The 23,032-nt window shown below is 44.7% G+C and overlaps 1 protein-coding gene across 1 annotated transcript in view; it reads left to right on the forward strand.

Annotated features, from left to right (window-relative positions):
* Positions 1 to 271: 271 nt before the first annotated feature.
* Positions 272 to 23,032, forward strand: part of SERINC5 (serine incorporator 5) — a 104,481-nt gene continuing 81,720 nt past the window's right edge. Inside the window, exon 1 of the mRNA XM_053587624.1 lies at positions 272 to 445. Coding sequence (XP_053443599.1) covers positions 419 to 445 — 27 coding nt within the window. The 5' untranslated portion in view covers positions 272 to 418. The remainder of the gene's footprint in view (positions 446 to 23,032) is intronic.

Raw genomic sequence — 23,032 nt, forward strand, 5'->3', positions numbered from 1 at the left:
TGGAGTCAGCAAACAGCCTTTTCTCAGGACTCAAAGGCGGAAGGGTGCTGCGCCCTTCTTGGGGGAGGGACCGGCCCAGAAGAGTCGGGCCGGAGAGCCCGCAGGCTGACTTCGGAGCCCGACGCCCCATCGGGAAGTGACCGCGGCTGCCCAGCTGCCTGACGCCAGCGGAAGTGCGAGCCCCGGGCGAGCCTGCTTCGCCGCCGGGTTCTCGGGAAGGGGCGTGCCCAAGGCGGGGCTGGGGGCAGGCGGGGCGGGGCTTGGCGCTTGTTTTCCCCAGGCCGCGGTGCCTAGGCACTCGGCCGGGGCTGCTCCGTGTGGGGGCGTGAGCCGCGGCGCAGAGGGGGGCTCCGGGCGCTCGCGAGCCTACAGTCCGCAGCGGCACCGGCGGGCGCTCCCGTAGGCGTCGGCCGCCGCGATGTCTGCTCGGTGCTGTGCTGGTCAGGTGAGCCAGGCCGGACGCCGTGCGGGGCTAGTCAGTTCCGAGGACCGGGCCAGGACTCCCGGCGCCGCGGATTTGCCTGGGTGCGCTTCTAGTTCCGTGGCCGAAACAGGGCTTCGGGGTGTGTCGGCCAGGCTGACCCAGCGCCGCTTGGGAGAGCGCCTCGGACCTGGAAATCCCGTGCCGCTGGCGGGCGGGAAGCGTTGGGGGAAGCCGGCGAGGCCATCCCGGGGTCTTCCATTCCGGCCTCTGGGATTCCGCGTGGGGCGGGGCGTGCAGGGCACCGGCGGAGGATCCCGGCCGCGCCAGGAGCGTGTCGCCTCCCGCCCGGGGCACAGCTGAGCACCTCTCCCGGCTCTGCCTGTCCGTGAACCCGGGAAAAATCGTGTGTTTGGGCAACGTCTTCTTTCCCATACCCAGAACAACACGCGGGTCAGACGGACCAGGCAGGTTGTGCTGGACGTCTTGAAGTCTCGAGCGTGGGCGTCACACCTTTGAGAATGTCTCGAAGTCTGATTTCCAAACTACCGGGCGCGGGTCTGGACGAAGGGAAAACTCATTCCTGCTTCCAGAGTTTCTCAACCCAACACTGGCTTGGTATAAGCGCGAGTGCCTGGGTAGGGCGTGAGGCTTCCTGTCTCTCTGTGCAACTGAACTTGCTCGGACCTGTTTTGTAACTATCTCATGTAAAACCCATGATATCTTAAAACATTTGTATGTCCACTTGGAATAGGCATCTCCTACTGCTTAGTGCATCAATATAGAAGAGTTAGGATTTAGTTTTTTAATGCTGCTTTCACTCCTTCCTGTAGAATTAGAAAAAAAGTAGGTAAAGTCTTCTGGATGTCAAGCTCCCTTCTCGTACAAATTGATTATTAGTATTTCACAAATTAATCTTGACTCTGGGGAGCATTCAGGTTCAGGGTGGTGTTCCTTTCCTTCTGCCTAAGGACAGTGGCAGAAACTGGGTTTCTGTAACCTGCGATTATGCTGGCAGATAATATGTCCTCTTTGGAATGGCCACGTGGAATTATCTTGATTTTTGAGGTCTGATGCTGTGCTTGGCATGCATTCAAGTTGGCCTTTTTGGAGATGAGAAAATTGAGGCTGAAATGATTTTTTCCCTTGAGTCAGGTAGAGAGAGAATATGGTCATCTTACCAGTAATCTGAGATCAAGATGGACCTGTTTTTTTTTTTTTTTTTGGAGACAGAGTCTCTCTTGGTTATCCTGGGTAGAGTGCAGTGGCATCTTAAGCAACCTCAAACTCTTGGGTTCAATCGATCTTCTTGTCTCAGCCTCCCAATAATTGGGACTACAAGCACCTGTCCCAATGTTCGGCTATTTTTTTTTTTAGAAACGGTGTCTCCCTCTGACTCAGGCAATCCACCCGCCTAGGCCTCCCAAGTGTTGGGTTTACGGGCGTTAGCCACTGTGCCCAGTCTGGACCTGTTTTTTGAAAGTTCTGTAAGTCTTTTATACTGGTTGTTTTGGGAATATTGTTCTTCAATATACTGCAACACTTTTTATTATGTAATTACATGACAGATACTTAGGGGCTTTTGTCCTTCTGGTCCCTTGAAAGCTCCTTCACGCTCTTTCTGTGGCTCCAGTGTCTTAATTTGGGGTTTTGTAAATTGTTAGCAGTATACAAATGGGTTTTGTAAGATAATTATTTTCATATAGATATTTTGACAGGATTTAATGACTTGCTTCTACACTCTCCCCTCTCATGACTTTGGAAAGAACCCAATCCTGGCTATTCATCACAGAAAAATTGACTTCTGCTTTCTCAGGACTGCCTGAGACTAGGGGGACTCAAGCAGTGGTGATGCTGATCCCACTATAATTTCACATGCATGGAGCTGTTAGGAAGTTTAAAAAAAACACAGCACCATCAGAAGCTATGTCTACTTGTTTGAACACCTGTCATGTTGCAGGAGCTGGCTATATATGGTCTTAAGCTAGATTAACATCTCTGCTCTCTGTGGTCTGTCTTGGGAGGAGCGTGATCATTCTAAGCATGTAAACAATGAAACAATAAATACTGGTACTGTTACTGTAATGAGACTGTGTGGTAAGCAGCCTTGGGTAGGGTTGCTGGGGGAGTTTCTGAGAAGATGCCTCTGAAATTCAGACTGATCAGTGAAGAGAGTCACCCATGCCTTCATCAGGATATAGAAGGGAGTCTAGCCTGTCTTGGAGCAGGCAGATGAAGTTAGAGAGGTGGCCAGGCCCAGATCTGGCAGGAGCCCGTAAGCTGCTGTTAGCATTTGTGGGTTTTATTCTGGTTGGTGTGAGAGGCTATGATTGTGAGCAGGGTGAGCTGTGCTTTAAATGGGTTTAGAAGATCACTTGGAGTGCGGTGCCTGTGGTTCAGTGAGTAGGGCGCCGGCCCCATATGCCGTGAGTGGCGGGTTCAAAACCAGCCCCGGCCAAACTGCAACAAAAAAAATAGCTGGGCGTTGTGGTGGGCGCCTGTAGTCCCAGCTGCTCGGGAGGCTGAGGCAAGAGAATCGCGTAAGCCCAAGAGTTAGAGGTTGCTGTGAGCCGTGTGACGCCACGGCACTCTACCCGAGGGCGGTACAGTGACACTGTGTCTCTACAAAAAAAAAAAAAGATCACTTGGAGGTGCTGGACTGTATCAGGGGCTAGAGTGGAGGGGGACAGCAGGCTGAGCTGGTCATTCAGTGAATATTTTTGAACTGCCTCTTTTGTGCGGGGCAGTGTTTGAGGCTGTGGGAATGAACAAATACTCCTTTCTGATGGAGCATAAATCTTTGCAGTCTGCTATTGCTATAGTTCAAGGAGGAAAGGGCATGGTACCTTAATTTAGGCTATGGCTGTAGGAATAGGTACAGCTGGACATCATTGGCTTCTGGATATATTTCAGAGGTAGAACTGGATTTGAGTGTGGATTGATTAGAAGTGATGTGAGAATGAGAGAGAGATTTGCTTTTTTGGCTTGAGCCCTTGTAAAATGATAATCCCATGTACTGAGTAGAAGTAGGATACTGATAGGAAGAGGACATTTGGTGAGGAAAACTCATAGTTTTCTTTTGTCTTTTTGCATTATTATACCTGTTATAAACTAAATCAAGTTGAGAAGGCATCAGTTGGATATACAAGTCAAGGGAGAAGTTTGAGGTTGGAGACAGAAGTTTGGTGTACATTCTTTAGCTGAGGACCATGAGGAAAAGAGCCTCTGCTTTGGACTCAGTTCCCAATTTGATTTGAGAAATCTGGACAGCAGGGGTATGACTGGTATGACTGAACAAGATACTTACCCTTCATTGCCTCAGTTTTCCTCAGCTGTAGAATGGGTACAATATTACTTCCTAGGGTTATTATGAACATTACATTGTGATAACAGACATAAAGTCTTTAGTACCGGTTTTGGCATATGTAGAGTGAGGGCCATTACCTACAGGCAGCAGGATATTCTCCAGGTCATCTTATTTTGTTATCTACTCTCCTACTCATTTAGATTTTGCTTGGTGTTAAGTGTAGTGTAGCGTTAGACGTTTATAGATGCCTTTTGGAAGGGAGCGGGGAGAATGTGGTAAGCATAGGTGTAGCAGGTGGTTGCTAGGGGGGGATGTGTAGATGGAGGGAAATAGATTGACTTGTAGATTAACCTGAGAGACAAGGTATTGTGTTTTAAATGGTTTGGGGCCAGGTCTGCCAGCATTCGTAAAAGGAAGTTGGCAGCCCTTTTGATCCCTGATCGAGTTAGTGGGGTTTTATGTAGATAGAGGAAAGGCCTCTTCCAGTGCTTCCTGATCATGAATGTCCTTTAATTAAAAATATTCTTTATACCAAGGAGTCCTATTTTGGCCTAACATTTCCTTAGCTCCTTCATTAAGAAAGGAGATTACAGGGAACTGGTCACTCAACATCTGAGAAGTGGGGGAAGCTACAGAAAATGACAGGGCACACCGTCAGAGGTGAAGTGAGATGTGTACTTGAAAAATACAGCCTTTGTAATCTAAGGCAACTGAGAGTAAGGCTTGGGGGGTTTACTGAGGGCAGGTTAGGAGTATCAGCATTAATAACAATAGCTGGTTTATTTTAGCACACAACATACTGTCTGTTTTCATATGCATCATATCATTCATTCCTCACAAAACCCTGTGAGGTGGGTAGCGTTCTCCTTGGCCTCCTTTTACAGGTGAGTCATCTGATGTACAGAGAAATATATTAAATGACTAACGTTACATGATGGTGGAGCCAGGCCCTGAGTACTGGTCTCCTTGACTCCAGTTAGATGACCTTTGTCCCAGACTGCTATTCCTTTTTTTTTTTTTTGAGACACAGTCTCACTATGTCCCTCTCGGTAGAGTGTTGTGGCGTCACAGCTCACAGGAACCTCCAACTCTTGGGCTTAAGCGATTCTCTTGCCTCAGCCTCCCAAGTAGCTAGTACTACAGGTGCCCACCCACAATGCCCAGCTATTTTTTGGTTGGAGTTGTCATTGTTGTTCAGCAGGCCTGGGCTGGGCTCGAACCCACCAGCTTTGGTGTATGTGGCTGGCGCCCTACTCGCTGAGCCACGGATGCCGAGCCCAGACTGCTAGCAGTTTTTGAACACACAGCCATTGGGCTATTTTGGTAGACTCTGTGGGCTGCCAGTACTTGTGTATCAGTAAGATTGAACTTCTTCCTCAGACCTAGTTCAGGTTATAAGGACTGAAGTCTCAGACACAGACATTTATTGGCAGGCATGTATGGAAAAGTCATGCAGCGTTTTCTGAGACTTGTGAATTCTAGCTCTTTACCCTTCTTGGTGCTCTGATGTGCTCTGACATGCTTTTTGCCTGAAAAGTTTGCGTGAGGCAAATGGGACAGGACAGCATTATGGTAGGCAAGATATACCTAGCTGTTTGTTGGTTGGCAACCAAGATTGCTGCACCAGCGTCAGACCGCTTGGGTGATCAAGCCCGTGGTTGCCGTTCTTGGAGTGTATGTAGACTCACCCTATCCTACAGCCAGTTCATATTTCTTTTTTTTTCTTTTTTTGTAGAGACAGAGTCTCACTTTCTGGCCCTCGGTAGAGTGCCGTGGCATCACACAGCTCACAGCAACCTCCAACTCCTGGGCTTAAGCTATTCTCTTGCCTCAGCCTCCCAAGTAGCTGGGACTACAGGTGCCCGCCACAACGCCCAGCTATTTTTTTTGGTTGCAGTTCAGCCGGGGCGGGTTTGAACCCGCCACCCTTGGTATATGGGGCCGGTGCTTTACCGACTGAGCCACAGGAGCCGCCCCTTTTTTTTTTTTTTTTTTTTGGAGAGACAGAGTTTCACTTTATGGCCTTCCATAGAGTGCCATGGCATCACACAGCTCACAGCAACCTCCAACTCCTGGGCTTAAGCGATTCTCTTGCCTCAGCCTCCCGAGTAGCTGGGACTACAGGCGCCCACCACAACGCCCGGCTACAGTTCATATTTCTTGATCATGGAGATTTTCCCTTATGAAAACCCATTTCTAATACTTGTTATTTTAATAACAAAGCCTTGAATGCTACCAGGGACTATCCATTATCAAAGATCAACAAAGTTGGACATTAGTTAAAGCAGTAAAAACAGAGTTGATTCTCTCACTTGACTGTAGGGGAAAGAGCCACTGTAGGGCAAAGAGTGGAGTGCCAGTCCGTTGTTTTATGTGTAGAGGTGACTGGGCCTTTTAAAGGGAGAAAAAAATGGGGTGGGGTAGGGCTCAAGCAGAGTCCGGAAAGTGAAAAGTTACAAAGGGTTGTTCAGTGTAAAGAGAGTTAGGCCAGCTGCATCTGCAGGCTGGCTCTGATCAGAGCTAAGATTCTGTTCTCCCACTGAGACTTGGGAGACTGGCTCTTTCTTTCCTGATGGTTACATTTTCTTATTTATTTATTTACTTTTGAGACAGAGTCTCACTATGTCATCCTTGGTAGCGTACTGTGGCATCACAGCTCATAGCAACCTCAAAGTCTTGGGCTTAAGGGATTCTCTTGCTTCAGCCTCCGAGTAGCTGGGACTATAGGTGCCCCCTGAACACCTGGCTATTTTCTTTTTGTTGTTGCAGTTTGGCCAGGGCCGGGTTTGAACCCGCCACCCTCGGTATATGGGGCCAGTGCCCTACTCACTGAGCCACAAGTGCTGACCTGGGTTAATAGTTTTGTGTATATTTCTATTTCTAAAAGACTAAAAGTAATGAAAAAGAATCCCTAATTATACTTCTGTTAGCTGTCACTATTGACAGTGTATTTCATTTTCAACATTTTCCTTAACTTTGGTCTTTTTCTTTACAGTTACTCACACAGATACTGTCTGTTTGGTGATTGAGTCACTGTTTTCTTGCTATGTGATGTTGCCTGTCTGTGTTTCAGTTGCATTAAGTTTGAGTCCTGTACTTCTTATCACTACTACTGGCCAATTTTATTTTTCTATTCATTTTTATAAAATGTGGACAAAATGAGAAAACAAATAAAAATTTGGACAAAGGGGCGGCACCTGTGGCTCAGTTGGTACGGTGCCGGCCCCATATACCGAGGGTGGTGGGTTCAAACCCGGTCCCGGCTGAACTGCAACAACAACAAAAAAAATAGCCGGGTGTTGTGGCGGGCACCTGTAGTCCCAGCTACTTGGGAGGCTGAGGCAAGAGAATCGCTTAAGCCCAAGAGTTGGAAGTTGCTGTGAGCTGTGTGATGCCATGGCACTCTACCTAGGGCCATAAAGTGAAACTCTGTCTCTGCAAAAAAAAAAAAAAAAAAAGTGGGCAAAATGTAGTAAAATTCCCACATAATTGCTCCACCACACTAACAATGGTGGTAATTTGGCTGATGTTGACCTGTTGGCTAATGCGTTAGTCCTCCCTTATTGTTGCCTTCCTCAGTTTGTGATTTCAGTTACCTTGGTTTGCTGGGCTACGAAAATATCAAATGGAAAATTCCAAAAATAAACAATTCATAAGTTTTAAATTGTACACTGTTGTGAGTAGTGTGACAGAACCTCACTCCATCCTGCCTGGGGTGTGAATCATCCCTCTGCCCAACATACCCTCGCTGTCACTGAGGAGCCATCTCAGTTCTCAGATGGACCATCGTGGTAGTTCACTGCTTCTTCTAGAAGCCATGTCACCCTTGACCCCAAAGCACAAGAGTAGTGATGGTGACATATTGTTATAATTATTCTATTTAATTATTGTTGTTAATCTCTTATTGTACCCCATTTATAAATTAAACTTCATGTTTTTCATTGATCTCTTATTGTGCCAAATTTATGAATTAAATTGATCATAGATTTGTATGTATAGGAAAAAGTGTATACAGGGTTTGGAACTATCCAAGGTTTCAGGCATCTAGTGGGCTCTACTACTAGGTAGCTCACTGGTGAGCTGATATAGGAAGCTGTGGTTTGGGGATGTCTTTGTGTAATGTAACCAAGTTCAGAGGAGTCTGTCATTTACCTTCAACAGTCAGGAGAGTGAAGGGGTATATAGTTGGAGAGTCAGCATGAGATTGCTGGTTCAGATTTGTTTTCTTGGGCTGCTTTATAGCTGACCTGGCGAGCTGACAGATAGCTTGGGGCTACAGCAAGATAGAATGGGCTGACTTCAGAGAGGGCTGAGGGGAGGCCAGTCTGTAGGGAGTGGAAGGCGGCCTCTGAGTCATCTCCCTGCTACTGAGATTAAAAGGTAACACCCCCTTTCCCATAGCTAGCATCCCTCCCCCGTTTTCTGTATAAATACTGCCTGGAGATTTCCCACAGATACTGGGTATCTGGGGATAAACGACTGAGATTTGGAAGCTTCACTTTTTAGTTTCCCAAGTGCATTCATTTAATCACTACTTAGAGGCCTCAGAGAGGGTAGAGTGGTATTGTGGCACTGTCTGCTCTTGTTTCAGAGCAGTATGCAACCATATCATCTCTGATAATTTGTTAAAAAGGAAGTCCTCCTATAAATTGGTACATTTAAAGAACTAGCCATTCTGTGCAATTCCTTTTTATTCCTTGATCAAGCCGTTTTTAGATTTTGAAAAGGTCTAATACCTGCCTAATTGTAAAGGTCCTACATGCTCCTAGTGACCTGAACAAGCAGCATTGCTAGTGACTTTTTCATTCTATATTGCTGTTGTCAGTTGACCTTAGGGTCATGCATGGGTGCTGATGCTGTATCAGACAAGTTACTAATCCAAGCCACTGAATTGTCCCTGAATATTAGGCTTCCCTAGTAGTCCACAGTGAACTTTGGCAGCTCTAGTTAAAATGTATTTTAAAACATTTTTAGTGGGGGCGGTGCCTGTGGCTCAGTGAGTAGGGTGCCGGCCCCATATACCGAGGGTGGTGGGTTCAAACCCAGCCCCGGCCAAACTGCAACCAAAAAATAGCTGGGTGTTGTGGTGGGCGCCTATAGTCCCAGCTGCTCAGGAGGCTGAGGCAAGAGAATCACATAAGCCCAAGAGCTGGAGGTTGCTGTGAGCTGTGACGCCACTGCACTCTACCGAGGGCAGTAAAGTGAGACTCTGTCTCTACAAAAAAAAAAAAAAAAAGCGTTTTTAGTGGGAGTATCTCCATATCAACAGCTTGTATAGTAATGATATCTTAGAAGATTTTAGAACCTAATCTGGTTCAGTGTGTAGGGCATGTAAGAAATGCAAATAGTGGATCGATTTGATTACATGAAACATCTGTTTGCATTTTAAAGGAAAACAGGGTTTTTTTCTTTTGGCTTTTCTTCTCTAGTTTGTCTTGTGAAATGACAGTTGCTGATGCTTAAGGGAAGCAGCTGTTATGGAAAAACTTAGAGTAGGTTTTTAATCACAGAATAAGTTTCGAAACAATTTGTGGATTTTAAGTAAGGGTAGCATACATAGAGTGATTAGGCAGCATTCTTTGAGCCCTTGTGAAAACCGTCCAGTCAAAACAAAGTTGGAAAAACACATACACAACCCTTAAATCATCTTTATACAAAGATAACGAGGGGAAATGGAGACTCAGCCTTCTGTTTAAATATCATTTTTATAAACTGCCTAACTGCATTTTGAAACAATTTTTTGTTCTGTTATTCAGTAACTTAATGGAGGGCTGGTTTCTCCTAGCGCTTTGATCCTTGGCTAGTGAGATCCACCACAGCCGGGCAGGAATTCAGCCTTTTGTTCTTGATCCCATGCTCATTGTTCTCCTCTAGTGGAAACAGTTGCAGTTATTTTGTTTCCATAGTAATAACTGTTCTCTCCAACTGAATTCTGTATAAATACATTTTCTTCAGTTTTGGGAGCATTATCCCTAAGGACTCCAGGACGCTGTTGACTTGTTTGCTGGTGCTGCTGGGTTTTTGTTTCTTTGTTTTTAAAGAGCTAACACATTCCCTAAGCAATATGTCAATAGCTAGACACATTTTTGTGCCTGGGAGCAACTTGTGAGTTGAGGCTGGATTTCCCAGCTGGGTAAGGTCGCTCCTGGGGCAGTGCTTCTTCACAGACTGGACTGAGGGTTTGTGGGCCTCAGCTGTGCTTCTGTGTTTGAACCCAGAGCTGGGGAGCTCATCTGTGTTTGAATGTGATGTTGGGAAGCTCACTGCTGTTCCTCCTTCAGTTTTCTGTGCTTTGGTTTCCTTGTCAGTGGGGCCATTTCTTATTTTGTCTTCCTGACTGGATTGTGGAAGGGATAAAAAATAAATGTTGTATGTGAGAATCTTTTGTTTTTGTACTGTGATGATGCAGCAATGTTAGGGTACAGTGTAGGAAGCCAAGACCACTTGAGGTATTTTAAACAGTAGAGGGAGTTAGGTGTGTTTTAAAATGATCAGAAGGACTAAAGGAACAAGAATCGGGGGCTACCCTGGGGACTCCAGAGGTTGGGAGCCAGAGCTGCCGCCACCACCATGACTGTGTCCTGACACCTTCCAGCTGGTGGCTTGATGCAGGAGCTGTGAGTCTGGCTGCTGCAACTGCCAGGACCTTGCCTGGTAGCAGATAGCACAGCAGGAGGGTGGCTTCCACCTTGTTTTCACCTTCCAGATATCATCCGTGCATCCTTGTAAGGACCTTAGCAGCAACGGAGTCTGGGAAATGTGGTTTCATTTTAGGCTATTCAGTGCTGGAGGACATGTATGTAGAAGAAGGAGGGAATGCAGGCAGAGTGAGACAGCTGCGTGGATTGAGCATGGGATATGCGGAATTAGTGTGATAAACTGAACCTGTAGTGGAGCTCTGTCTTCCTGCTCGTGATGGTTGGACAGTAAGGGAAGTGGCAACCTAGCTAAGCTACCTTAGTGCTAAGGCCTGAGTATGGAGGGGGTTGAGACGCAGACAGGACGCCAGGATGTGTAGGGTATAAACACATTTCTTACCTGGACTGAGGGAGTGGCTCTTTACTGATTTTCCCCCATTTCCTTCATTGCATGCTTGTTTTTCCCACACTGCCAGAAAATCGATTTTTCTAGTAAACTATAGTTTTTTCCTAATCATGCCATCCCCATTCCCATTCTGATTTTTCCACTGGGGGTAGATTAATGGATTTTTCTAAATGCAAGTCCTTTGTAAAAATCTATTAAGAATTTATATTAAGATACCTTATTCTCAATACAATAGCAGTGTGCTTACGTCTCTCCAGGCATTCCTGAAGTTGGTCATTTGTGTCCCTTTGCCTCTCGTCTCTTTTCTTCCTCCTTACTTGGGGTTTATTATTATCACTATTATTTTGGTTGTTTTGTCAATGGAAAAGAAGCCATACTCTATAAAATAATTTAAAGAGGTTTATTCTGAGCCAAATTTGAGGACCGGGACCTAAAGCCACACCCAGGAAGCCTGGAGCATGTGGACTTGTGTGTGGTTACAGTTTGGTTTTCTACGTGTCAGGGAGACTGGAATTACAGGTAAAGTCATAGATCATACATAGATCATAAAGCATACATTGGTTTGGCCCACCATGGTGAGACATCTCAAAGTGAGGGCCACAGGTTATAGGTGGGTTTAAAGATTCTTCAGTTGACAATTGGCTAAAGAGTTAGTCTCTAATAGAACAGAAGTCAGTGCAAAGGGATGCTGAATTAAGATAAGAGTCTATGCCTAGACTCAAGTGGTTTGATGTGTATATTGTGGATCTGCAGGTTTGTCTTAGGCCTGTTAGGCCTTAATGAGTCATAAAGGACGTCTCTAAGGTGGCAGGGGACACCATGAAGCAGGTCTTATCTTATGGCCAAGAGGGGGTTCTAGCCAGTCAGCTGCTGGGCAAAAGGGGGGTGGGAGGGTGGTTTAATATTTTGTTTCCGTTCAGTTTTTTTTTTTTTTTTTTTTTGGTAGAGACAGAGTCTCACTTTATGGCCCTTGGTAGAGTGCCATGGCATCACACAGCTCACAGCAACCTCCAACTCCTGGGCTTAAGCGATTCTCTTGCCTCAGCCTCCCAAGTAGCTGGGACTACAGGCGCCCGCCACAACGCCCAGCTATTTTTTGGTTGCAGTTCAGCCGGGGCCGGGTTTGAACCCGCCACCCGCGGTATATGGGGCCGGTGCCTTACCAACTGAGCCACAGGCGCCGCCCTTGTTTTTGTTTTTGAGTGAGGGTGTCACTATGTGACCAAGGCTAGAGTGCAGTGGTGTGATGATAGCTCACTGCAGTTTCTAACTCCTATAATCTTTTTTCTAAAATAAGCATTTAAAGCCATAAATTTGCATCTCAAACACGGCATATCATAGTTTCATTATTATTCAGTTTAAAATACTTTCTAAATGTCCTGCAATTTCTTCTTTGAGCTGTGGGTTATTTAGAAGTATGTTATTAATTTCCAAATATTTAGGGATTTTCCAGGAGTTTTTTTTTTTTTTTTTTTTTGGTTTTTTTGGCCCGGGCTAGGTTTGAACCCGCCACCTCCGGCATATGGGACCGGCGCCCTACTCCTTGAGCTACAGGCGCCGCCCCTCCAGGAGTATTTTTGCTATTGATTTGTAACTTAATTTCATGGTAGTTAGAGAATACATTATGCATATATTTATTACTTTTAGATCTGTTGTTTTATGAGCTAGAATATGATATACCTCGGTGAATGTTTCCTTTGCCTTTGAAGAGAACATATCTTCTACGATTGCTGAGTAAAGTGTTTAAGTTGCTTGATAGTGTTGCACAAATCTGCATCATTACCGATCGTTTTGGTCTAATTCTATCAATTACTGGGAGAAGGACGTTAAATTTTTTTTTTTTTTTTTTTGTAGAGACAGAGTCTCACTGTACCGTCCTTCGGTAGAGTGCCGTGGCGTCACACGGCTCACAGCAACCTCTAACTCTTGGGCTTACACGATTCTCTTGTCTCAGCCTCCCGAGCAGCTGGGACTACAGGCGCCCGCCACAACGCCAAGCTATTTTTTGGTTGCAGTTCAGCTGGGGCCGGGTTTGAACCCTCCACCCTCGGTATATGGGGCCGGCGCCTCACCGACTGAGCCACAGGCGCCGCCCAGCCTCAGACTTTAAAGATTGCTAAGCAGGTCCCAGGTTTGCATCACTAATATAGATTATGTATACATCTAAGTAATAAAACGGCTTTGCCTTTTTTGATGTATTATAAAAATAAGTGAAAAGTAGGCAACATAATACTAGCAGGATATTTGACATTGTATTTGAGAAACTAATGGATCTATATCTGGTTTGATGGAAGTAGTTGCAATTCTCAGTGAGTTCTCAGGGTGCTCATCTGATAGTTCGGGTCTAATTTTATTTTTTTTATTTTTTGGAGACAGACTCTCACTTGGTCACCTTGGGCAGAGTGCTATGGCGTCATAGCTCATAGCAACCTCAAATTCTTGGGCTCAAGCGATCCTCTTGCCTAAGCCTCCCAAGTAGCTGGGACTATAGGCAGCCACTACAGCACCTGGCTGTTTTTTTAGGTCTCAATCTTGCTCAGGCTGGTCTCGAACTCATGAGCTCAGGCAATGCACCCACCTCAGCCTCCCAGAGTGCTGGGATTACAGGTGTGAGCCACTGCCCCCTGGCTCTAATTTTACTCTTAACGTGCTTCTTGAAAATAGTTGTTCACAAATGTAGGTGCTGCCAAAAAGTGGTGACATGAATAAGGCCTGATTGTGAAGGGAGGGATATTTGTCTCTGGTAAGATAGGACCTAAAGTCCAGTAAAGAGACATGATCAAAAAAAATTTTTTTTTTTTTTTAAATTGAACCATTAGATTGCAGCTCTGTGCATTCCAGTTGAAAATTAGCAGGTAACAGGGCGGCGCCTGTGGCTCAGTCGGTAGGGCGCCGGCCCCATATACCGAGGGTGGAGGGTTCAAACCCGCCCCCGGCCAAACTGCAACCAAAAAATAGCTGGGCGTTGTGGCGGGTGCCTGTCGTCCCAGCTACTTGGGAGGCTGAGGCAAGAGAATCGCTTAAGCCCAGGAGTTGGAGGTTGCTGTGAGCTGTGTGAGGCCACGGCACTCTACCGAGGGCCATAAAGTGAGACTCTGTCTCTACAAGAAAAAAAAAAAAAAAGAAAATTAGCAGGTAACATAATTTATGTCGACGGAAAATGAAGTTGAAAATGCACCAAAATATTCATTACTTTCCTGGAAATCTTGAAATCTGATTTCAAATTCTTGTATTAAATCAAAAAGCAAAGCTGCATATTTTTTGCTCTTCACAGGACTATTTAATGTGTGGAAATGAAATTGTTTGCCTTAATTTCAGGTTGCCATAATTTCAGTTTCTTTTGGAATACTGTTACGGTTTGAAACACTGTATTGATAAGTTATTTTCAGCTTGAAGACACATGTTTAATTCATTTAATGAGCAGTTAAACCACACTAAAAATGCTACATTTGTAACTCAGTTTTCATTGTCAAGTTTTGGCACAAATTTGGTTTTTTTATACTGTAGATGACTTGGTAACATGTCGCAAGTTATAAAATCTTTTCAACATTTGTCTTTGACTTAGCCATTTTACCTTCAAAAAGTAAATGATGTTGTCATGGTTAGCATCACTTTTAAGGAATTCCTAGACCTGGCAATGATTCAGTCCCTTGACCCTTGTGAAATTCATTGTCTTGATGATGGTTTGCTTGACATTATCCATTTTTAAAGATTTTGCACATAGATTTTCTTGATTTACTATGCAATGATACTACTTCAAATATGAGATTTGAGTGGCAATTGCATTGTTTCAGAAGTGCTTCTTGGCAGCGCCTGTGGCTCAGTCAGTAAGGCACCTGCCCCATATACCGAGGGTGGCGGCTTTAAATCCAGCCCCAGCTGAACTGCAACCAAAAAGTAACTGGGCGTTGTGGCAGGCGCCTGTAGTCCCAGCTACTCGGGAGGCTGAGGCAAGAGAATCGCTTAAGCCCAGGAGTTGGAGGTTGCTGCGAGCTGTGTGATGCCATGGCACTCTACGAGGGCCATAAAGTGAGACTCTGTCTCTACAAAAAAAAAAAAAAAAAAAAAGAAGTGCTCCTCTTTTACTTACTATTGCTGGGGCACCATTAGTAACTGCACCAGATCTGTTAACAATGGACAAAAAAAATTACTTTAACATATTTTTTACTGATTCATATAAATTTCTTGAGTTAGTTGTGTCTTAATGGTACTAAAGCCATTTCTTCAGTGACATTGTATTTGTCATCAGTACCTCTAATAAAAATGGCAAGTTGAACTATATTTGTGGCATCATTGGTGTCATCCATCATCAAAGCATAACATTTAGCACTTTAGGAGGTGGTGGATTGCTTGAGCTCAGGAGTTCAAGACCAGCCAGAGTAAGAGTGAGATTCTATCTCTTTTTTTTTTGTTTTTTTTTTTTGAGACAGAGTCTCACTTTATGGCCCACAGTACAGTGCCATGGCCTCACACAGCTCACAGCAACCTCCAACTCCTGGGCTTAAGCGATTCTCTTGCCTCAGCCTCCCGAGTAGCTGGGACTACAGGTGCCCACCACAACGCCCAGCCATTTTTTGGTTGCAGTTCAGCCGGGGCCGGGCTTGAACCCGCCACCCTCGGTATATGGGCCGGCGCCCTACAGACTGAGCCACAGGTGCTGCCCGAGATTCCATCTCTTAAAAAAAAAAAAGGAAAGAAAAGAAAAATATCTGAGCGTTGTACCTGGTGCCCGTAGTCCCAGCTAATCGAGGGGCTGAGGCAAGAGGATCACTCGAGCCCAGGAGTTTGAGGTTGCTGTGAGCTATGACGCTGTGGCACTGTATCCAGGGAAATAAAGTGAGACTGTCTCAAAAAAAAAAAAAAAATTGGCAGCTTTACTCTCAAACTTATTTCAATAGATTTTCCAGTTTCTTCAATTCACCTGGTCATCACTCTGGTGAAACAAACTGATTTTAGAAATATTCCTCATTTTTTAGGCTCGGTACCCATAGCTCAGTGAGTAGGGTGCCAGCCACAGACACTGAGGCTGGAGGGTTTGAGCCCAGCCCAGGCCTGCTAAATGACAGTGACAACTGCAACCAAAAATTAGCCAGGTGTTGTGGCGGGTGCTTGTAGTCCCAGTTACTCAGGAGGCTGAGGCAGGAGAATCACTTAAGCCCAAGAATTTTGAGGTTGCTGTGAGTTATGATGCTACGGCACTCTACCCGGGGCAGTGTAGTGAGACTCTCTCTTTTCAGGGCAAATTCTGTCTGCCATCCTTGCCATATACTGCTTAATATGCACACCATCAGTAAATTGTTTTGGTTTTTTGCATATTAAATATACTACCATCTAACTTACAACAGAATCTGTGTTGTAACTTTTTAAATAATTTTTTGTTGAGAAGACAGACTTTTTTCAGTTCAGCTATTTTTAGCATATAGCCCTTCATATGCATCAAATTTGGCAGCATGTTTGTGTATAAAATGCCTTTTCAAATCATAGTCTTTGAAAACTTGCACAAATTCTCTACAGATTAAGCAGCGTGCCTATTTGCTTCTACAAAAAAGTAGTCCATCTGTCCACTTTTCAATGGACAATCTTCTTTCATCTGTAATTTTTATTTTGGGGGGTTCTACTTTTTTGTTGTTGTTGTTGTTGCAGTTTTTGGCCAGGGCTGGTTTTGAACCCACCACCTCTGGTATATGGGGCTGGTGCCCTGCTCCTTGAACCACAGGCACCGCCCTCTATTTTCTTTTGAGATGTTGTGGAAGCCATGCTGGGATTAAAAAAAATAATAATAGATAAGGGACTATATTTCCTTTTTTTTTTTTTTTTTGTAGAGACAGAGTTTCACTTTATTGCCCTTGGTAGAGTGCCGTGGCGTCACACAGCTCACAGCAACCTCCAACTCATGGGCTTAGGCGATTCTCCTGCCTCAGCCTCCCGAGTAGCTGGGACTACAGGCGCCCGCCACAACGTCCGGCTATTTTTTGGTTGCAGTTTGGCCGGGGCTGGGTTTGAACCCGCCACCCTCAGTATATGGGGCCAGCGCCCTGCTCACTGAGCCACAGGCGCCGCCCCAGGACTATATTTACTTTTATTATGAAAATTAATGGAGAAGAAAATAGAAAGCACGACTGGGCCTTTCCACATCTTGGCTGCTGGTGCAGGGAGATGTGTGGGGCGCTGCTGAGGTGTGGAAGTTGGAAGTAGCCTTAATGATCAAATAAGAATGCTTACCTGGGTGGCGCCTGTAGCTCAGTGGGTAGGTGCTGGCCACATATACCCAGGCTGGTGGGCTTGAACCTGGCCTGGGCCAGCTAAACAATGACAACTGCTACAAAATAATAGCTGGGTATAGTGTAGTCCCAGCTACTTGGGAGTCTGAGGGAAGAGAATTACTTAAGCCCAAGAGTTGGAGGTTGCTGTGAGCTGTGATGCTATAGCACTCTACCAGCACTCTACCGAGGCCAGCATAGTGAGACTCAAAAAAAAAAAAAAAGCTTACCTGACTTCTAAATAACATTAAATGTCTAAGTGGCAATTGTAGGTTGAAATACTATTGATAATTGCTGCCTCAACAGGTCACCACTTGTGATGTCTGATGGTGTTAGTTTGAGTGGGTGTGCTTGGAAGGTAACACTGGAAGCCCCACACTAGTAAAACTGAAGCCACGTGTATGTGCTAATAGCACAGCATACGGATGTTTGTTATTTTACATGAAATAGCGATAGGATATTGTTGTCTACAAAGGTCACACTTCAGAACTGTCCATTGAGTTCCACCAAAAAAATTACCAAAAAAACCTCATAACGTTTTAAGTAGGTTTGTGATTTTGTGTTGGGCTGCATTCATAGCCATCCTGGGCTGCCTTTGGCCTTCAGACTGTGGGTTGGATACCCCTGTAAATGGATCAGTTTCCATTTTATTCTCCTTCTGTTCTTCTTTTTTTTTCTCCCCCTAAAGGGGAGGTTAATTGAATATTTATCACTATCTTTTCTTTTTCTTTCTTTTCAGTGGTAAAACTACAGCTCCCTGCAACCTCAGTCTTTAGGCTCAAGAGATCCTCCTGCCTCAGCCTCCCTAATAGCTTGGGACTACAGGTGTAGGCTACCACTCTGGCTAATTAAAAAAATTTCTTTTGGGGCGGTGCCTGTGGCTCAGTCGGTAAGGCGCCGGCCCCATATACCGAGGGTAGCGGGTTCAAACCCGGCCCCGGCCAAACTGCAACCAAAAAATAGCCGGGCGTTGTGGTGGGCACCTGTAGTCCCAGCTACTTGGGAGGCTGAGGCAGGAGAATCGCTTAAGCCCAGGAGTTGGAGGTTGCTGTGAGCTGTGTGAGACCACGGCAATCTACCGAGGGCCATAAAGTGAGACTCTGTCTCTATGGGAAAAAAAAAAAAAAAATTTCTTTTGTAGAGGTGGAAGTCTTATTATGTTGCCCAGTCTGGTCTTGAACTCCTAGCCTCAAGTGACCCTCCCACCTCAGCCTCCCAGAGTGTTGGTATTAAAGGTGTGAACCACCATGCCCAGCCTTCACTAATTTTCTATGCCTTTTAATTTCTTAAGATATTTCAAGGATTATATTAAGAGGATGTAGTACCCTGAAAAAGAGATAAAAGTCAGAGTTTTACCATTGGTAATGGAAACCCATCACCACACAGGCAGATCAATATACTGGATAATGAATTTTGGCATATGATTTAAGTAAGATTACCTGGCAACTAATTTTAAAACAGTATTTTATGGGCTAAGCACCTGTAGCTCAAGCGGCTAGGGCATCAGCCACATACACCAGAGCTGGCGGGTTGGAATCCATCCTGGGTCTGCCAAAGAACAATGATAACAACAACCAAAAAAAAGCTGAGTATTGTGGTGGGCACCTGTAGTCCCAGCTACTTGGGAGGCTGAGGCAAGGGAATCGCTTAAGCCCAAGAGTTTGAGGTTGCTGTGAGCTGTGATGCAACAGCACTCTACCAAGGGCGACAGCTTGAGACTCTGTCTCAAACCCCCCCCCCAGTATTTTATGGTTAATAAGAGTAATGTAGGGAGGGTGATTGGTGGGACTTACAAGGGTACATGTGAAACTTAGTAAATGTAGAATATAAATGTCTGAACACAATAACTAAGAATGCCAGGAAGGCTATGTTAACCAGTGTGATGAAAATATGTCAAATGGTCTATAAAATCCGTGTATGGTGCCCCAGGATTGCATTAATGTACACAGCTATGATTTAATAATAATAAAAAAAGAGTAATGTATAGTGTTCATATAAAGTTTGGGAAATAAAAGTATAGATAAAAAAATAAATACCACTTGTGACAACCCAAAATAAGTGACTGAGGCAAAGTCTGAGGATGTCCTGGGAAAAACTAACAACAGGTGCATCTGGGACTGTTTGTTCAGAGAGGGATTTTTGAACTGAGTGTTTAAGGGGATAAGGCATAAAGAAAGAAAAAGTGGGGGTGTGTGTGCCCAATGTGGAAAATGGTTACATTATATCCTAGCGAGCCCGGGAAATCTACATTTAACTAATATAAGGTGAATGTTAGAAGAGAAAAAGGAGAGAAGGAGCAATCAGTTATGTAGGAGCCCCTGGGTAGGTGGAATCTTGATTGGTCTTGTCTGTGTTTGCACCTGGGAAGATAAACTTGTAAACAAATTTAGTGTAGAATCAAACTTTAGTTTTAGGAGCTATATTTAGACTACACACCCAAAGTTAAAATTTGCATGTCCTTGTTTGTGTGAGGCCAGCAAGGAATTTTTTTAGGATCTGTGGAAGCAATGGTTTTAGATATCCTGGCCTTTTTACCTTTCCGTGGGAAACCTAGCTAATGCCCAATGTTAGTAACAGTAGTTTATTTTAAAGGGGTTTATTCTGAAGGGGTGTTGCATGCCTTAGGCTCCAGCCTTGACCTTGCCTTTTGCTTAAGGAGTCGGGGGGAGTGGTCCTGAGATTTGTATTTTTCTTTACATTTATAATCCTAGAAAGAGTAAATTCCTTTAGTATTCTGTTATATTTTATTTTAGTATTAAAGTAAAATAAGTTGGACCATACTCTCAGGACTGTTTTATATTCTGATTTAATTTCACATAACACAGTGGATATTTTCACATACTGTAAGAATTCCTCTCATGCCTGTGATCTAGCATTATGGGAGGCTGAGACAGGAGGTTTGCTTAAAGTGAGGAGTTTTGAGACTAGCAGGAGCAAGAGCAAGACCTGAACTCTATTTAAAAAAAAAAAAAAAAGCCAGGTGTAGTGGCATATGCCTGTAATATCAGCTGTTTGGGAGGCTGAGGCAGGAAGATTGCTTTATCTCAGGAGCTTGAGGTTGCAGTGAACTGTGACAACCCCACTGGACACTACCCTGAGTTACAGAGAAAGACCCCATCTCAAAAAAAGAAAACAAAGAAAGAAAGATTAAACCAAACATCTAAATGGCTATATCAAATTAATTTTGTTGTTTTCCTCTTAGATATTTAATGTAAAGTTTTACAAGTATTGAAAGTAGTGCCTTGTATTTTAGGCTGGAGCCATGGAAATGGTTCTGCTATGACATAACATGATATGTGTTCTAAAAATTACCACACTGGGCGAAATTTCACAATGAAAGCCACAGGTCTCAATGGGAAAATTTGGTTAGGGGCACAGCCTTCTAAAACTTTGTCAGTGACACATGAAAAAAAGGAACCTAGAACGCCGCCTTTGGCTCAGTGAGTAGGGCACCGGACCCATATACCGAGAGTGGTGGGTTCAAACTGGGTCCCGGCCAAACTGCAACAAAAAAATAGCTGGGCATTGTGGTGGGCACCTGTAGTCCCAGCTATTCGGGAGGCTGAGGCAAGAGAATTGCCTAAGCCCAAGAACTGGAGGTTGCTGTACTGAGGGTGACAGAGTGAGACTCTGTCTCTTAAAAAAAAAAAAAAGAATCTAATGAAATGATACTATAGTTATGGTAAGGGTTAAGAGGTATATAAATAGTATAATAAATTTGGCACTTTGTTTGGAAAAGACTTGAAGTTTGCTTGTGAAAATCTGATAATTGGTGTTGGAAGAGTTACAGTTTAGAGTTGTAAGTTGGTGGGAGGAGGGTTATCGGAAATTTGATGGAAACTTGAAACACCAGATTTATTTTGGTGTGACTCAGACTGTGCTCCTTGAGCTGACTGTGTGCATTTTGTGTGTACTACGCAGCTCACTTCAGCTGGCTGCAGTTTTCTGCCTTCACCTAATGTTTCTCAACAGACAGAACTATACATCCTGTTATGCTCAGATTGTTCCCTAACATACCATTCCTGCTGGAACAAATTTGTGTTTTCAAAGCAAGAGTGGGACCAATATCTCAGAAGCCGTGGATTTGCAGACCTTCTTCGGGAAGGCTGACCAAGTCACGCTCCTGTCATACTCTGGAGCTGTGTCCAGGGAGACCAACTGGTAACAAGTTGTAGCTGGAGCGGCTTCAGCCCTTCTGACCCAGTTGTGCTTCATTTTTTGTAGTATAATAAGCAAACAACCACAGAGACAGGCACTTCCTGTCTTCCAGAGGCAACTCTACTTCGTTCTGAGACAGCTCAGATTTAATTCTTCCTGCTGGCCTTGCAAAGTTGAACTGACTTGCCTGTGTCCTGAGGAGGCGGATTCAGTATTTTTTGTAGAATAGAGTTAAGAGAGGCACAGTGGAAGGTGGGCATGGTCTGTGGCGTTAGGGTCACAGAGGACTACGGTTGGGTTGGTGTCCAGGTCCTGGTTATAAGAATCCCCAATGTCCACCCAAACCATAAACTAGAAATTGGGCCATGCTGATACACAGGAATGGTGCCACTGGGTATGAGTCATTTTGCTTACAAGCCAAAATATTAGAACTTTTAGCAAACTCAAATAGTTTGTAAGGATAATGGTCAGAAGTTCAAATTAGCACCACGTTGGGAAGTCTTTGGAAGCAAGCCAGAGAAAGTTTCACTCTGCTAATGAGGTGTCTGATGGGAGTGACACCCGTTATACCGGGCCCTGGGTACCATTCTCTGGGTGGCTTATGGACTATCCATGGGATATTGGGAATGTGGGAAGTCCCAGTCTTTTGCAGCTAGAAGGATCCTGAAGGGAGTGCCTTACCTACCCCTCCTAAGTTCCCGAGGAGGAAGCAGGTCTCAGCACTTCTTCCCAGGCCACACTGGGACTCACTGCAGGAACTGCCAGTGTGCTCTCCTGGCCTGTGCTCTCGGTATACGTTTGGTACTTGGTGAATAGATGATGGGAAAGCGAATGGGTGGATTTGGGGCTTTTCTGGAAGACATCTGTCTTTGCAGAGCAGTTCAACAAAGAGCTCATGGCTATGGATTCGAAACAAGTCTTAAGGGTTTAAATCTCAGGGTTTTTTTATATTGTAATTTGTTGTAATAAAATCAGTTTAAACTTTTTGTCCCTTTCCTTCTCTTACACTCCTAAGCAGTTGTTTAATTTTTTCCCCCGGAAAATGCTGCTGTGCACGCGGACCATAGGATTGAACAGAAAGCAGGTTTTAAGACCCGGCTGCACCACAGACGGCTGGTTGGAAAGTTGCAGGTTGCTGAGTAAGGGGTATTAGACTGGTTATTCAGGAAGCTGGTTAACCAATGAGGTGCTTTATGCAAATCGTTTCGCCCAGCAGCAGTTTCTGGCTGGAGCCTTTGAAAAGCACGGAGCAGTAAATTATTTCCTTATGACGGGGGGCTGGGAGGGATGAGGGATGCCACGGATCGCCTTTTCTGGGAAAGGAGAGGTTCAGCAGGGCTGAGTGTCTGACTTCTTCTTTTTTTTTTTTTCCCTGCAGTGGTATGGCAGAAAGCAAGGCTCAGTTCTTGAGAACACCAATGCTCATTCCATTTGCCCCTCATTGTGTATGGTTTGAGGGTATTTCCAGATTATTACAGAGAACTCCTTCCTGTTCTGCTCAAGTGTTAGCCTTCCATCCCCCTTTCCTGATGTTTGTAAGACTTTGGGAGTAATGAAAATTAAGCTGCTGTAAACCAAGTCAGGAGCTCCTGAAGGGGAAAAAAAAGGATTCTTTTAGGTAATTACTAGAAGAGAGTAAAGCAAAAGCTGTGAGTTAGTTTTGAGTGGTGGCTCTGGGGAGGTGTTTACTAGTGTTCCCTGAGGGAATGCTGTTGGTGTTTTGGGTGGGGCAGTTCTTTCTTTATAGCTGATATTTAACATCCTTGCTCTCCCCCAGATGCCAGTAGCACTCACCAGTCTTTGTGAAAACAGCAACTTCCTATCTTCATAAAGCCCCAGGCC

The sequence above is a fragment of the Nycticebus coucang genome, chromosome 1 (genome assembly GCF_027406575.1).
Source record: "Nycticebus coucang isolate mNycCou1 chromosome 1, mNycCou1.pri, whole genome shotgun sequence".
Taxonomy (NCBI): domain Eukaryota; kingdom Metazoa; phylum Chordata; class Mammalia; order Primates; family Lorisidae; genus Nycticebus; species Nycticebus coucang.